The following is a 16,363-nucleotide window of genomic DNA, read 5'->3' on the forward strand; positions in this document are numbered from 1 at the left end:
GACAAGCTATAGAAGTAAATGTGCATTTATTTCCATATTAAACATTTCATTCAAATACACTAAGCATGATCATCAATATGAAGTAAAAATATTACAATTTGTAAAATGTACAGTTATGGACAGAATGGATTTTCCTGTTTGTCTCAAGGTGCTTCACAATAGGATGTGATGTAATTTTAGGAAGTGTCTGGCACTAATAGTGGAATAGTATTACCTACCTGCTGGAGTGGCAGCTTGTCAAAATGGGAAATCTCTTCTGACATTTCTACACTTCAAAAACAAGCACTGAAGTGTACCATCTACATTTTGAAATATCTTTTTAAAGCTGGTGGACAAACTTTTCTTTTCAAACTGAAATATTTTAGCAACCAGAATTTGTGATTTCCACTAGAGGGTAGTCAGAACAGCTTTCCCATTCAGACAGGAACTCCACAGCAATCAAAACGCTAGCAGGGTAGTCGCTATTAGATATCATTCCACTGTTAAAGCAGATACGGACATTTTCTGAAATTACAATTCAATCTTGTAGCACCTTTAATTTAACCGTTATCACTTACCATGATATGTTCTTTAAACGACAATAACCTCATACCTAGGACTTGATTACATCATTCCCCATGTACAGATAAAATTAAACATTTATATACATCAGTACAGTTCAACATTAAGTTAGCCTTCTCAAATGTGCAAGATTAAGCAAATGTATATACTGTAGAATAAAACAGGATTTCCTTAAATAAAATACAGTTGAAGTTTAACTGAAAGAACACAGGCTGCTGGTAGTAAAGAGGTTAACCTTGTCTAGAACACTGGAGGTGAGGAGAAAAGGTTTATCTGAAGACTTAAATCAGGGGAAACCTTGACAAGTCACTAAACCAAGAGCTATACATCTGTGTAGAACCCATTGAGTCTGGAAGAAGGGTTTGACCTACAGGAACAAAGACCATGAAAAGATCACCTTGCTGATCCAGCTAAATAATTGTTTATATACATCATACCGGAGACAGTCCGTTGAGTGGTGCCATGGCAACAATCCTTACGGTAATCTTTACCTTGGCTGTGTCACATGCAGTAGTTAGTGAGAATAACCCGTGTAGAATTGGTTTGACATAGTAAACCAAACAGAACAGGCATGTCTGTCTTGGTTGAGTTAATGTAAGATCCCTGTACAGTACCAGAGAAATGATCTGCACCCTATTCCCTTTAGGGTGACACTGCCACATCCCTACTGGCTGCTCCTATTAAACTCAGACCCACAAAATGAATCAAAGGTGCACATTTGTTTCACAAAACATCGACAATTCAAACCAACTTTTCTCCTGATGCAAACTCAGTCACTAGGCTTGTGTCAGGACAAAATGTATTGCCTTCTTAATCATGTGATTCCTGGAGTGAGAGGATATTTTTGTATACAGCGTAATCAGTATGAAATAGGCACTACGATAAGACCCATTGATTGGTGAAGAAACTGAACAAACCTTGAAGTCCCATACTGTTAATTCAAACCGTGACAATGTTCCCTTATCCAATTCTTCTACTGATGGTGTTTAACTGAATGAACTAATGCTGTCAGACCTCTCCTGTTCCAGAACACTGACTGTTCCTGTAGCAACCAAGCAGGGGCTCATGGATGGTGAATGAGTCAATCACCAAAACTTGGTTCCTTAAATTCCTAATACACCTCTTCCAGTCTTGATCATCTCCAGTTGAAGCATACACACTTCATGAGTAGACCTGACAAATACGTTTCCAAAAGGCAACTCCTGTAATAATCGTGCTAATGAGCAGTGTTACACCCAAGGGCCTTGCTGTTTTAGTTCTCCTGATCCAAAGAGCTCATTATTATTTGATTGCAGACACGGGCTGGGGTTCAATCAGGGCTTCAAAATAAAAGTATGTTTGGGGTGAAACAGAATCCCCTCAGGAGAGGAGGACATTAACCAAACACTTGGAATGCGCTCGACAAGTCTCAAACAAACAAAGTTAGGTCAGTTTTGTCTGTTCTTCCTGCTGCATTGCACTGGGGGGGGGGGGGAGAAAGAGAAGAGAACAAGGCTAAGAGGCTTTTGGTGGAAGGAAGGGGATTTTGTTGAGGGCATTGTTGGCTGTTGGAGCCTCTGGCTCAGTCTGTTTCAAGTTCTCTTCATGGCCACCTCTTGGGGCGGGGGTGTAGTTCTGCCTGAGAAGAGAAGCATCCACGGCCTTCATAACACAGTGTCATCATCCATCCGTCTTTAGCCTGCATGTTGAGCTCTCCTACATTCACCTGACGTTGTGGGGGGAAACAGTCCCTTCCACATGCACCTTAGTCTTTATCTCCTTCTTCACTGCTTCCTGAGGGAGGGGGGCATAAATACAGAGTTAGAGAGGGTAGATCATAGAGATCCTATTCAATTACTATGTACGAGGTAGATAAAGCACATGCCTGTCTGTTTTCTGTAGTTTGTTTGTGTTGGTGCACTCCCACTTGCCTCCTTGTTCGGTGTCTGAGTCAGTGAGGTGTGTGAGGGAGAAGCTGGCGATGCTGGCCGGGGAGATGGAGAAGCGGGAGTAGTTGGAGTTAGAGCTACTCCAGCTGGGCTCCGGGGCACAGCCCCCGGGAGGGGAAAAGTAGTGCGAGGCCGTAGACGAAGGGGACATGGTCTTAGACACGGCCAGGTCCGAAGCTGCCTTGGAGAGGAACACCGAGGGCTCCGGGGACGAGAAGTCGTCATCCCATTCAAACCCACCGCCTGAGTGGAGAGACACCTGTTTATAACCTTGATTTGGTACAATTAAAAAGAGGCAATATGGAACATTTGCCACTGGAGGTACTCATGAGCCAAAAGAGTCCCCCCCCCTAAATTACCAAAATGTACATTAAAAAAATTAGCAAATGTTCAAACTATAAACATCTGCATTTGTATTACATTGTCAGGTAGGTTTCATGGAGCCCTTTAGGTTCTTCCTTGCTGATGGACGTTGGCTGTATCGTGATGACTTACCTTCTTCATCTGTGGAGCTCTCTGTGGAGTTGGTGAACCTATTTAGGTAGCTGGCTGTGGGCACAGGGCTGCTGAACTCTGACACCTGGCTGTTGGAACCTGACGAATGGTCTCCCAGCTCCTTGGTGGGGGTCTCCTACAGATGGGGAGACCAATAAGTGCAATGGTTAAAGTACTCAGTCTCATAACATTTAGACTAGGTCTAGATTGCACAGAGAGAACCTGTGAATTGTACAAAAAAAACTTCAATATCACATGACATTCAAACCATTTCTAATGCATAGCCATAATATTTGTATCCTTGAGTTGTTTTGATGTAGAGTGGGGAGAACAAGTATTTGATATACTGCCGATTTTGCAGAAGAAAATCACATTGTATGATTTTAAGTAATTAATTTGCATTTGATACATTAGAAAAGCAGAACTTAATATTTGGTACAGAAACCTTTGTTTGCAATTACAGAGATCATACGTTTCCTGTAGTTCTTGACCAGGTTTGCACACACTGCAGCAGGGATTTTGGCCCACTCCTCCATACAAACCTTCTCCAGATCCTTCAGGTTTTGGGGCTGTCGCTGGGCAATACGGACTTTCAGCTCCCTCCAAAGATTTTATATTGGGATCAGGTCTGGAGACTGGCTAGGCCATTCCAGGACCTTGAGATGCTTCTTACGGAGCCACTCCTTAGTTGCCCTGGCTGTGCGTTTCGGGTTGTTGTCATGCTGGAAGACGCAGCCATGACCCATCTTCAATGCTCTTACTGAGGGAAGGAGGTTGTTGGCCAAGATCTCGCAATACATGGCCCCATCCATCCTCCCCTCAATACGGTGCAGTCATCCTGTCCCCTTTGCAGAAAAGCCTCCTCAAAGAATGATGTTTCCACCTCCATGCTTCACGGTTGGGATGGTGTTCTTGGGGTTGTACTCATCCTTCTTCCTCCAAACACAGCGAGTGGAGTTTAAAAGGCTCTATTTTTGTCTCATCAGACCACATGACCTTCTCCCATTCCTCCTCTGGATCATCCAGATGGTCATTGGCAAACTTCAGACGGGCCTGGACATGCGTTAGCTTGAGCAGGGGAACTTTGCGTGCGCTGCAGGATTTTAATCCATGACGGCGTAGTGTGTTACTAATGGTTTTCTTTGAGACTGTGGTCTCAGCTCTCTTCAGGTCATTGACCAGGTCCTGCCGTGTAGTTCTGGGCTGATCCCTCACCTTCCTCATGATCATTGATGCCCCACGAGGTGAGATCTTGCATGGAGACCCAGACCGAGGGTGATTGACCGTCATCTAGCCAAGGCTAGCTTTTTCAAGCAGAAATTTGCTTCCTGCAACACTAACTCAAAAAAGTTCTGGGACACTGTAAAGTCCATGGAGAATAAGAACCCCTCCTCCCAGCTGCCCACTGCACTGAAGATAGGAAACACTGTCACCACTGATAAATCCACCATAATTGAGAATTTCAATAAGCATTTTTCTACGGCTGGCCATGCTTTCCACCTGGCTACTCCTACCCCGGTCAACAGCACTGCACCCCCCACAACAACTCGCCCAAGCCTTCCCCATTTCTCCTTCTCCCAAATCTGCTCAGCTGATGTTCTGAATGAGCTGCAAAATCTGGACCCCTACAAATCAGCCGGGCTAGACAATCTGGACCCTTTCTTTCTAAAATTATCTGCCAAAATTATTGCCACCACTATTACTAGCCTGTTCAACCTCTCTTTCGTGTCGTCTGAGATTCCCAAAGATTGGAAAGCAGCTGCGGTCATCCCCCTCTTCAAAGGGGGTGACACTCTTGACCCAAACTGCTACAGACCTATATCTATCCTACCATGCCTTTCTAAGGTCTTCGAAAGCCAAGTCAACAAACAGATTACCGACCATTTTGAATCTCACCATACCTTCTCTGCTATGCAATCTGGTTTCAGAGCTGGTCATGGGTGCACCTCAGCCACGCTCAAGGTCCTAAATGATATCTTAACCGCCATCGATAAGAAACATTACTGTGCAGCCGTATTCATTGATCTGGCCAAGGCTTTCGACTCTGTCAATCACCGCAGACTCGACAGCCTTGGCTTCTCAAATGATTGCCTCGCCTGGTTCACCAACTACTTCTCTGATAGAGTTCAGTGTGTCAAATCGGAGGGTCTGCTGTCCGGACCTCTGGCAGTCTCTATGGGGGTGCCACAGGGTTAAATTCTTGGACCGACTCTCTTCTCTGTATACATCAATGAGGTCGCTCTTGCTGCTGGTGAGTCTCTGATCCACCTCTACGCAGACGAAACCATTCTGTATACTTCTGGCCCTTCTTTGGACACTGTGTTAACAACCCTCCAGGCAAGCTTCAATGCCATACAACTCTCCTTCCGTGGCCTCCAATTGCTCTTAAATACAAGTAAAACTAAATGCATGCTCTTCAACCGATCGCTACCTGTACCTACCCGCCTGTCCAACATTACTACTCTGGACGGCTCTGACTTAGAATACGTGGACAACTACAAATACTTAGGTGTCTGGTTAGATTGTAAACTCTCCTTCCAGACCCATATCAAACATCTCCAATCCAAAGTTAAATCTAGAATTGGCTTCCTATTTCGCAACAAAGCATCCTTCACTCATGCTGCCAAACATACCCTTGTAAAACTGACCATCCTACCAATCCTCGACTTTGGCGATGTCATTTACAAAATAGCCTCCAATACCCTACTCAACAAATTGGATGCAGTCTATCACAGTGCAATCCGTTTTGTCACCAAAGCCCCATATACTACCCACCATTGCGACCTGTACGCTCTCGTTGGCTGGCCCTCGCTTCATACTCGTCGCCAAACCCACTGGCTCCATGTCATCTACAAGACCCTGCTAGGTAAAGTCCCCCCTTATCTCAGCTCGCTAGTCACCATTGCATCTCCCACCTGTAGCACACGCTCCAGCAGGTATATCTCTCTAGTCACCCCCAAAACCAATTCTTTCTTTGGCCGCCTCTCCTTCCAGTTCTCTGCTGCCAATGACTGGAACGAACTACAAAAATCTCTGAAACTGGAAACACTTATCTCCCTCACTAGCTTTAAGCACCAACTGTCAGAGCAGCTCACAGATTACTGCACCTGTACATAGCCCACCTATAATTTAGCCCAAACAACTACCTCTTTCCCTACTGTATTTAATTTATTTATTTTGCTCCTTTCCACCCCCATTATTTTTATTTCTACTTTGCACATTCTCCCATTGCAAATCTACCATTCCAGTGTTTTACTTGCTATATTGTATTTACTTTGCCACCATGGCCTTTTTGCCTTTACCTCCCTTATCTCACCTCATTTGCTCATATCGTATATAGACTTGTTTATACTGTATTATTATTGACTGTATGTTTGTTTTACTCCATGTGTAACTCTGTGTCGTTGTATGTGTCGAACTGCTTTGCTTTATCTTGGCCAGGTCGCAATTGTAAATGAGAACTTGTTCTCAACTTGCCTACCTGGTTAAATAAAGGTGAAATAAATAAAAAAATCTTGAACTTCTTCCATTTTCTAATAATTGCGCCAACACTTGTTGCCTTCTCACCAAGCTGCTTGCCTATTGTCCTGTAGCCAATCCCTGCCTTGTGCAGGTCTACAATTTTAGCCCCGATGTCCTTACACAACTCTCTGGTCTTGGCCATTGTGGAGAGGTTGGAGTCTGTTTGATTGAGTGTGTGGACAGGTGTCTTTTATACAGGTAACAAGTTCAAACAGGTGCAGTTAATACAGGTAATGAGTGGAGAACAGCAGGGATTCTTAAAGAAAAACTAACAGGTCTGTGAGAGCTGTAATTCTTACTGGTTGGTAGGTGATCAAATACTTATGTCATGCAATAAAATGCAAATTAATCACTTAAAAATCATACAATGTGATTTTCTGGATTTTTGTTTTAGATTCCGTCTCTCACAGTTGAAGTGTACCTATGATAAAAATTACAGACCTCTAAGTAGGAAAACCTGCAAAATCGGCAGTGTATCAAATACTTGTTCTCCCCACTGTAAATGTTAGATACAAGTGAAACAATGTCTGTGTGCATGCAAAAGGTGACAAGTGGGTACTTTACCTGGTCGAAAAGGAAAACAGTGACATCGTCGAAGAACGACACAGCTCTACTGGCACTGTCTGAATCACTGCCCCCTGATGGCATGGAGGGTTTGGCACTGGGGGTGGCCTTCAGCAGGCTCTTGAGGTTCCGCGCTCTACTGTCATCCGAGACTATAACGGGAACCGGGTGCACTGTGTCATCCTCGCTGTCCTCACTGGAGCTGTGCAGCCGGTACGCCCGCATGTCATCATCTGAGTCATCGCTGTTATCGTCCTCTTCGTCTGCCTCCCCGCCATCCTCCTGCCCATCAGAGCCGTCCCGCCTGCCCAGGTACCTCCCTTCCATGTCGGGCTCCTTCAACTTGGGGGTGATCTCGCTGGCGTAGGTCCTGGTTAGTTTAGCGTGGACCGGTATGTTCTCAAGAAAAGGTTTTGCTGAGGTAGCAACAGCAGGCAATGGAGGCTTTTCCAGGTCCTCGGTGGAGGTTCCGCTGGACTCGGAGTGACTGTGAGTCCTGAAGTCAGGGAAGAACTCCAGTGTCCCGGTTTCGTCCACACTGCCGTCGATGGACACAGGTGACGTCTTCTCCCAGTCCTCCTCTGTGGTGAGGATCAGCACAGGGAGACTGGTCCCTTCCAGGGGCTGAGGCTCGGTCTTCTCCACTCCGATATCAACCAGAGCTTCTCGAGCAATGAGAGACTGTGACCCAGCAGAAGAGTCTACCTGCTCCTCCTCTGTGACTTCAGGAAGAACAGATTGACCTCCAGAAACACAGCCACTGATGTCCACAGTTGGCGAGATGGCTTCTTCAAACTTCTTCTCGGGCTCGGACTCGTTGTCAGAGAAGTAAGCAGAGTCTCTGTAGCTGCCTCCCATGAAAGATTCCTCGCCAGGGGCGATGGACTCTGCCTGCTGGTCCTCACCGTCCTGAGCATCCATCACACTCTCCACCTCCGAGATGATGATTTCAGGGGGAACCAGCATGGTAGCCACTGCTGGCTCCTCCTCCTCTTCCTCTGCCAAACTCAGACCGTTTTCCTCTGAGAAGTGGTCTTTGATGATGGGCTGAGAGTTCCACTCTGGAGACTCCAGGTTCTCTGTCTCGTAGCCGCTGTCGGCTGTTTTGTACGGGGGCTGGAGCTTGTCAGGGGCTGCCGGGGTGTTTAGCTCTTCGACAGACTCCTCCAGCATGTGGCTGTTGTCCAGGGAGTCTGGTGTCTCGGCTGAGTTCTCCACAGTGGGCAGAGTGGTGGAAACACTGTCCTCCAGTAGGCTGTCCTGGCTGATCTGGTCCATGGAAGGACCAGAGACCAGCAGAGAGGACCTGTCGTGCTCATGTTCATGCTCAGAGAGGACGGTGTCCATTTCTGCCTCTGTATCATCTTCAACCAGGTCGCTCAGCAGATCATCACTGGTAAAGCCTTCACTGGTCAGGCCATTGTCAACAGCAATCTCACTGACATAGACTGGGGGAGAGTTTAGCGGGTCATCTGTTGGCTCTTTGATTCCTATGGATTCAACACAGTCATCCTCTGAGGCTCTGAGGCGGTCGTCAAGGCTGGGGTTTTTGGCATCCATGCACAGGGGGTCTGTAGTGGCACTTTCAGAGAGGAGTGTGGGAGACTGGTGGATATTTGCTGAACTAATAACAGGGACCTCAGCCCTCTCAGAGGTAGAGTCAAAAGCAGAGTCCATCATTTTAGAGGACTGCTGCAGCAGTTCTCTAATTGGCAGCTGGTTGCTACAGATGTCCTCTGTTACCAGTGTATTTGAAGGCACCAGTGTTTTAGGGTCTGCTAGAGGTTGCAGAAAATCCACAAAACTGGGACTCATAAAGTCAAAAAGTTCCTCCTCTGCTGGGGACATGTTGCTCTCCACAGGTTTTATGGGGATCTCTGCTACGTTTATGCCATCTATGGTCTCATCATCATCATCCCAAGAGTTCATTCTGAAACTGTGCTCGGGGATGTGGGTCAGACCAGGTTGAAGGAAGTCCAGTTGTTGACTCCCACTACTTTTCCCTGATAAACCAGAGCCCTCCTTCATCAGGCTCTTCTCTTTGAGGAACATGAAGTTGTCCGCTAGTTTCTCAGTGTTCAGTAGCCTCATCACATCCGGGGTTCCCTCCCCCTCTGCCTCCTCTAAAGAGTCCTGGAGGATGACCTCTGAATGGCGCTCCCCTAAAAAAGAATTCCGAAAGCACTTTTCTGTTCCCAGGGCCTGCCCCTCTACAGATTTCACTCTCTGAAAACCATTTCCGTTGAGTTCTGGAAGCTCCATGAAGCCCCTGTTCCAGGATTGGGAGTCCTGTCTGGAGTCTCCTTCGCTGAAGATGTTGGTGTGGTAGGGGCTGTCATGCTCACTGGACGACCAGATGTGGCTGTCCTGGAGGTACGAGTCCTTAGAGTCTATGCTGTGGTGGAAGAAGTCTGCATCGGTGCTGGACTCATCCAAGCGGACGTCTTGGAGGGTGACAAATTTCTGCCTGTCTGAAACTGTGTCTACCTCCGGACCCCTGTTCTCCTCCACGGTGCTCTCCCCCTGCTCCTCCAACTGGATGTAGTACTCATTTCCATTGGCTGGTTTGTGAGCGTCAAACACGGGAAGGATCCCGGGAATTGCCGAATGGGTGTTCCTGCTGTCGGAGCCCCCCGTCCTGGGGGCTGCGGGGTCTGGAAAGTGGGCCTGAATGTCCTCGCTGGGCACGGGGAAGAACATGCTGTGATAGTTGAGCGTGGTGTCCATGGCCGAGCGTCCATGGCCACTGCTGCTGTCGTAATGGTCGTGCTTGGCCGCTTCCCACACGTACTCGAAGCTCAGGCCACGGCTGGTCTCCGTGACGGTGAGCACCTCGTCCACCTCGGCCCGCAGGGCGTCATCTGCAAACTGCTCCAGAATGGGGTAGGAGGAGTGGCTGACGGTGGTCTGGCGTGTGACAGGGTTGGGCTTGAGGGAGTCCCAGCGCTGCTGGAAGTCGTCCTCCACATCCTTCTGGCCCTGCATACGCAGGTAGGTGAGCAGCCGGTGGATCTCCTCGGCCGTGGCCCGCTTGTCTGGAGTCAGCCAGCAGAACTGTAGCACTTCATACCTGCACAGGGGAGAGAGTTGAGGTATTACCTTTATGGCATGAGCCGAGGCTTTTTAAATACAGTTTGACTTCATAGCAGAACATATCGTTTCAATGTCAAGTATGCAATTCATACACTTCTCTTTATGGTAAAGTATTTAAGTTTTGTAACAATTCAGGAGACACTCCATAAATAACATGTAGTCCAGCTAGATTCAGTTGGTGTCATGTGTAGTATGGTTGGAGAGAGCGGGACTGACCATCTGTCAGAGTAGGGCAGCTCCAGCTGTGGTTTCAACAGTTTGATCTGCTGTTCCCTGATGACGTGGTTCAGGACCTCGCGGTCAGACAGGTGAGGGTAGGGCTGGGCTGCGTTCTCAAACAGCTCCCACAGAGTCACCCCCAAGGCCCTGCAAACACAGGGATCAGAGAAACACTTATGACTGGTGGAGGGATAATTACAACTCACAACCTACTGTACCCATGTGCATGGTGGCAACATGGGTCTGTGGTTAAATGCTCAATGAGATGGGGGGGGTATTTTCATATTGCAGTGTAATAACCATATTCACATCACAATTAATAATGTTCTTAATAAAAATTATCAAAAACAGGTCCCAAAACACAAGTATTCCTCGAAGCGAAAGATTACACCGAGTTGCCCCCCACGTTTTATACTCATAACGGCCTCAATTTGTCGGGGCATGGATTCGACAAGTTATCAAAAGCGTTCCACAGTAATGCTGGCCCATGTTGGCTGCATGTCCTTTGGGTGGTAGACCATTCATTATACCCTGATTCTACCGCTTGTCCGTCAAAGTTGGACATGACATTTTTACATCTGAGCTCCTAGAGTGTGCGGCTCCTTTATTTTTTGGGTGTTCCACTCCGATAGCCAGGTGTGCGTTTCTTTCGCCTCTAGACCATTCTTGATACACACAGGAAACTGTTGTGTGTGAAAAACCCAGCAGCATTGCAGTTCTTGAAACAAATCAGTGCGCCTGTCACCTACTACCATACCCTGTCCAAAGGCACTTAAATCTTTTGCCTTGCCCATTCACCCTCTGAATGGCACACACAATGTCTAATTTGTCTCAAGACGTAGAAATCCTTATTTAACCTGCCTCCCCCCTTCATCTACACTGATTGAAGTGGACTTAACAGGTGACATCAATAAGGGATCATAGCTTTCACCTGGTCAGTCTCATGGAAAGAGCAGGTGATCTTAATGTTTTGTATAGTCAGTGCATGGGTCAATCCACGACTAGAGTTCCTTTTGCGTCTATTCAAAAACGTCCAAGTTTTCACCATTTCAAAGCCCTAGTTACTTGTTTTCTGAGGATTAATATTTATTTTACGTTTGTCATTCATTTTAAGGTGAACCCTGTTATGTGAACTGAACTCTTGTTTTAATATGGTGAAACTATTCCTTTGAAAATAATTTTTCTAAACAAATAGTCAAATCATAGTGTAAAAGCAGCTGAGCTGGTGCTACTCTTTTTGGCCATTATCTGTTTTGTGGTGGAAAACAACGTCTACCCTGTCACCCATAGATAGGCTAGACAATTTCAATGTTTTTGTGAAGCTTGCATTCAATTCCCACTCCGTGTTGCACACAAGCTTCCATCCCCCCGGTCACAAGGGGATTTATGGTCAATTAAAGATCAAACAGTCCACCCTGCTACTTCATTTGTCAGTTACTATGCTGTTTTTGTTGAACCTCTATAATAGACCAGGCATTCACAGCTTCCATTTGGAAATGTATTTTGTCCTATTTTCCTGTTAAATAAATATTACATAGATGCTATTGTTTTCTCTCTCAGGTGGGCTTAATGAGTACAGTGGCAGAAAAATCACTCCCTCTGTACAATGGAAATAATTACATATTGTTCAATACTAACTTTGCATAATATTGTAGTCTATAGTGTATATTTATAGGCTTGTAGGCCTGATTTGGTTTCCAGATATATTAAGAGTAGATGTTACTATTCTGTTTCATCATAAATCACTGTGGTTCCTATTAAGCCGGTTTGCATTGAAACACATGGGGATAGTGAGCTTACATTCCTAATATTCAATTAACATATGGTTTTTGTTCAGATTACAGCATCTAGCCATGGTACCTTTATCAAGATTAGAAACAATTAAACCTCTGTACTCTCTCCAAGACATTTGGAGTGGACAGGTAGTCCATTGATGCAGAGAGAGAAGAATAAGATCAGGATTGAGGGAAATCAGGCCTACAAGTAGTGGACAAAAAGGCCAACATAAGAGGGACAAGATGATGACTTTTGGGTGGGGGCATATTGTTGACCTTCATTCATCCAGGTGATTCCGTGATTTGGTCCACCAGCTGTCCCTTTGTAATACAACAGTAGAGAGGTAGATTTGAAACAATCTTCAGGCAGACTTTAGGAAAACAAGTTGAACTAATTAACAAGAATAGCAGTACAGGAAATGTGAATCAGTTTTCAGATAAACCATTGCAAGTTGTGTGTGTTATGGTCTTTGTGCATGGATTCTTATCCACAGAAGACCAGTGTGTGTTATGGTCTTTGTGCATGGATTCTTATCCACAGAGGACCAGTGTGTGTTATGGTCTTTGTGCATGGATTCTTATCCACAGAGGACCAGTGTGTGTGTTATGGTCTTTGTGCATGGATTCTTATCCACAGAGGACCAGTGTGTGTGTGTGTTATGGTCTTTGTGGATGGATTCTTATCCACAGAGGACCAGTGTGTGTTATGGTCTTTGTGCATGGATTCTTATCCACAGAGGACCAGTGTGTGTTATGGTCTTTGTGCATGGATTCTTATCCACAGAGGACCAGTGTGTGTTATGGTCTTTGTGCATGGATTCTTATCCACAGGGGACCAGTGTGTGTGTTATGGTCTTTGTGCATGGATTCTTATCCACAGGGGACCAGTGTGTGTTATGGTCTTTGTGCATGGATTCTTATCCACAGAGGACCAGTGTGTGTGTTATGGTCTTTGTGCATGGATTCTTATCCACAGAGGACCAGTGTGTGTGTTATGGTCTTTGTGCATGGATTCTTATCCACAGAGGACCAGTGTGTGTGTTATGGTCTTTGTGCATGGATTCTTATCCACAGAGGACCAGTGTGTGTTATGGTCTTTGTGCATGGATTCTTATCCACAGAGGACCAGTGTGTGTTATGGTCTTTGTGCATGGATTCTTATCCACAGAGGACCAGTGTGTGTGTTATGGTCTTTGTGCATGGATTCTTATCCACAGAGGACCAGTGTGTGTTATGGTCTTTGTGCATGGATTCTTATCCACAGAGGACCAGTGTGTGTTATGGTCTTTGTGCATGGATTCTTATCCACAGGGGACCAGTGTGTGTGTTATGGTCTTTGTGCATGGATTCTTATCCACAGGGGACCAGTGTGTGTTATGGTCTTTGTGCATGGATTCTTATCCACAGAGGACCAGTGTGTGTGTTATGGTCTTTGTGCATGGATTCTTATCCACAGAGGACCAGTGTGTGTGTTATGGTCTTTGTGCATGGATTCTTATCCACAGAGGACCAGTGTGTGTGTTATGGTCTTTGTGCATGGATTCTTATCCACAGAGGACCAGTGTGTGTTATGGTCTTTGTGCATGGATTCTTATCCACAGAGGACCAGTGTGTATTATGGTCTTTGTGCATGGATTCTTATCCACAGAGGACCAGTGTGTGTGTTATGGTCTTTGTGCATGGATTCTTATCCACAGAGGACCAGTGTGTGTTATGGTCTTTGTGCATGGATTCTTATCCACAGAGGACCAGTGTGTGTTATGGTCTTTGTGCATGGATTCTTATCCACAGGGGACCAGTGTGTGTGTTATGGTCTTTGTGCATGGATTCTTATCCACAGAGGACCAGTGTGTGTTATGGTCTTTGTGCATGGATTCTTATCCACAGAGGACCAGTGTGTGTGTTATGGTCTTTGTGCATGGATTCTTATCCACAGAGGACCAGTGTGTGTGTTATGGTCTTTGTGCATGGATTCTTATCCACAAAGGACCAGTGTGTGTTATGGTCTTTGTGCATGGATTCTTATCCACAGGGGACCAGTGTGTGTTATGGTCTTTGTGCATGGAGTCTTATCCACAGAGGACCAGTGTGTGTGTTATGGTCTTTGTGCATGGATTCTTATCCACAGAGGACCAGTGTGTGTGTTATGGTCTTTGTGCATGGATTCTTATCCACAGGGGACCAGTGTGTGTGTTATGGTCTTTGTGCATGGATTCCTATCCACAGAGGACCAGTGTGTGTGTTATGGTCTTTGTGCATGGATTCTTATCCACAGAGGACCAGTGTGTGTGTTATGGTCTTTGTGCATGGATTCTTATCCACAGGGGACCAGTGTGTGTGTTATGGTCTTTGTGCATGGATTCTTATCCACAGAGGACCAGTGTGTGTGTTATGGTCTTTGTGCATGGATTCTTATCCACAGGGGACCAGTGTGTGTTATGGTCTTTGTGCATGGATTCTTATCCACAGAGGACTAGTGTGTGTGTTATGGTCTTTGTGCATGGATTCTTATCCACAGAGGACCAGTGTGTGTGTTATGGTCTTTGTGCATGGATTCTTATCCACAGAGGACCAGTGTGTGTGTTATGGTCTTTGTGCATGGATTCTTATCCACAGGGGACCAGTGTGTGTGTTATGGTCTTTGTGCATGGATTCTTATCCACAGAGGACCAGTGTGTGTGTTATGGTCTTTGTGCATGGATTCTTATCCACAGGGGACCAGTGTGTGTTATGGTCTTTGTGCATGGATTCTTATCCACAGAGGACCAGTGTGTGTGTTATGGTCTTTGTGCATGGATTCTTATCCACAGGGGACCAGTGTGTGTGTTATGGTCTTTGTGCATGGATTCTTATCCACAGGGGACCAGTGTGTGTTATGGTCTTTGTGCATGGATTCTTATCCACAGAGGACCAGTGTGTGTGTTATGGTCTTTGTGCATGGATTCTTATCCACAGGGGACCAGTGTGTGTGTTATGGTCTTTGTGCATGGATTCTTATCCACAGAGGACCAGTGTGTGTGTTATGGTCTTTGTGCATGGATTCTTATCCACAGAGGACCAGTGTGTGTGTTATGGTCTTTGTGCATGGATTCTTATCCACAGGGGACCAGTGTGTGTGTTATGGTCTTTGTGCATGGATTCTTATCCACAGAGGACCAGTGTGTGTGTTATGGTCTTTGTGCATGGATTCTTATCCACAGGGGACCAGTGTGTGTGTTATGGTCTTTGTGCATGGATTCTTATCCACAGAGGACCAGTGTGTGTGTTATGGTCTTTGTGCATGGATTCTTATCCACAGAGGACCAGTGTGTGTGTTATGGTCTTTGTGCATGGATTCTTATCCACAGAGGACCAGTGTGTGTGTTATGGTCTTTGTGCATGGATTCTTATCCACAGAGGACCAGTGTGTGTGTTATGGTCTTTGTGCATGGATTCTTATCCACAGAGGACCAGTGTGTGTGTTATGGTCTTTGTGCATGGATTCTTATCCACAGGGGACCAGTGTGTGTGTTATGGTCTTTGTGCATGGATTCTTATCCACAGAGGACCAGTGTGTGTGTTATGGTCTTTGTGCATGGATTCTTATCCACAGGGGACCAGTGTGTGTGTTATGGTCTTTGTGCATGGATTCTTATCCACAGGGGACCAGTGTGTGTGTTATGGTCTTTGTGCATGGATTCTTATCCACAGAGGACCAGTGTGTGTGTTATGGTCTTTGTGCATGGATTCTTATCCACAGAGGACCAGTGTGTGTGTTTGCATGGTCTTTGTGCATGGATTCTTATCCACAGAGGACCAGTGTGTGTGTTATGGTCTTTGTGCATGGATTCTTATCCACAGAGGACCAGTGTGTGTGTTATGGTCTTTGTGCATGGATTCTTATCCACAGAGGACCAGTGTGTGTTATGGTCTTTGTGCATGGATTCTTATCCACAGAGGACCAGTGTGTGTGTTATGGTCTTTGTGCATGGATTCTTATCCACAGAGGACCAGTGTGTGTGTTATGGTCTTTGTGCATGGATTCTTATCCACAGAGGACCAGTGTGTGTTATGGTCTTTGTGCATGGATTCTTATCCACAGAGGACCAGTGTGTGTTATGGTCTTTGTGCATGGATTCTTATCCACAGAGGACCAGTGTGTGTGTTATGGTCTTTGTGCATGGATTCTTATCCACAGAGGACCAGTGTGTGTTATGGTCTTTGTGC

At 45.8% G+C, this 16,363-nt stretch overlaps 1 protein-coding gene across 1 annotated transcript; it reads right to left on the bottom strand.

Moving 5' to 3' along the window:
• Positions 1 to 9: 9 nt before the first annotated feature.
• Positions 10 to 10,529, bottom strand: LOC139402132 (serine/threonine-protein kinase LMTK2-like; the record flags this gene model as incomplete). Its single annotated transcript, XM_071146209.1, has 5 exons — positions 10 to 2,334; positions 2,426 to 2,732; positions 2,985 to 3,120; positions 7,071 to 10,140; positions 10,380 to 10,529. Coding segments are annotated over 5 exons (3,673 nt in total), but the record flags the coding sequence as incomplete, so codon positions are not given.
• Positions 10,530 to 16,363: the final 5,834 nt, after the last annotated feature.

Source organism: Oncorhynchus clarkii, unplaced genomic scaffold (assembly GCF_045791955.1).
Source record: "Oncorhynchus clarkii lewisi isolate Uvic-CL-2024 unplaced genomic scaffold, UVic_Ocla_1.0 unplaced_contig_663_pilon_pilon, whole genome shotgun sequence".
NCBI lineage: Eukaryota > Metazoa > Chordata > Actinopteri > Salmoniformes > Salmonidae > Oncorhynchus > Oncorhynchus clarkii.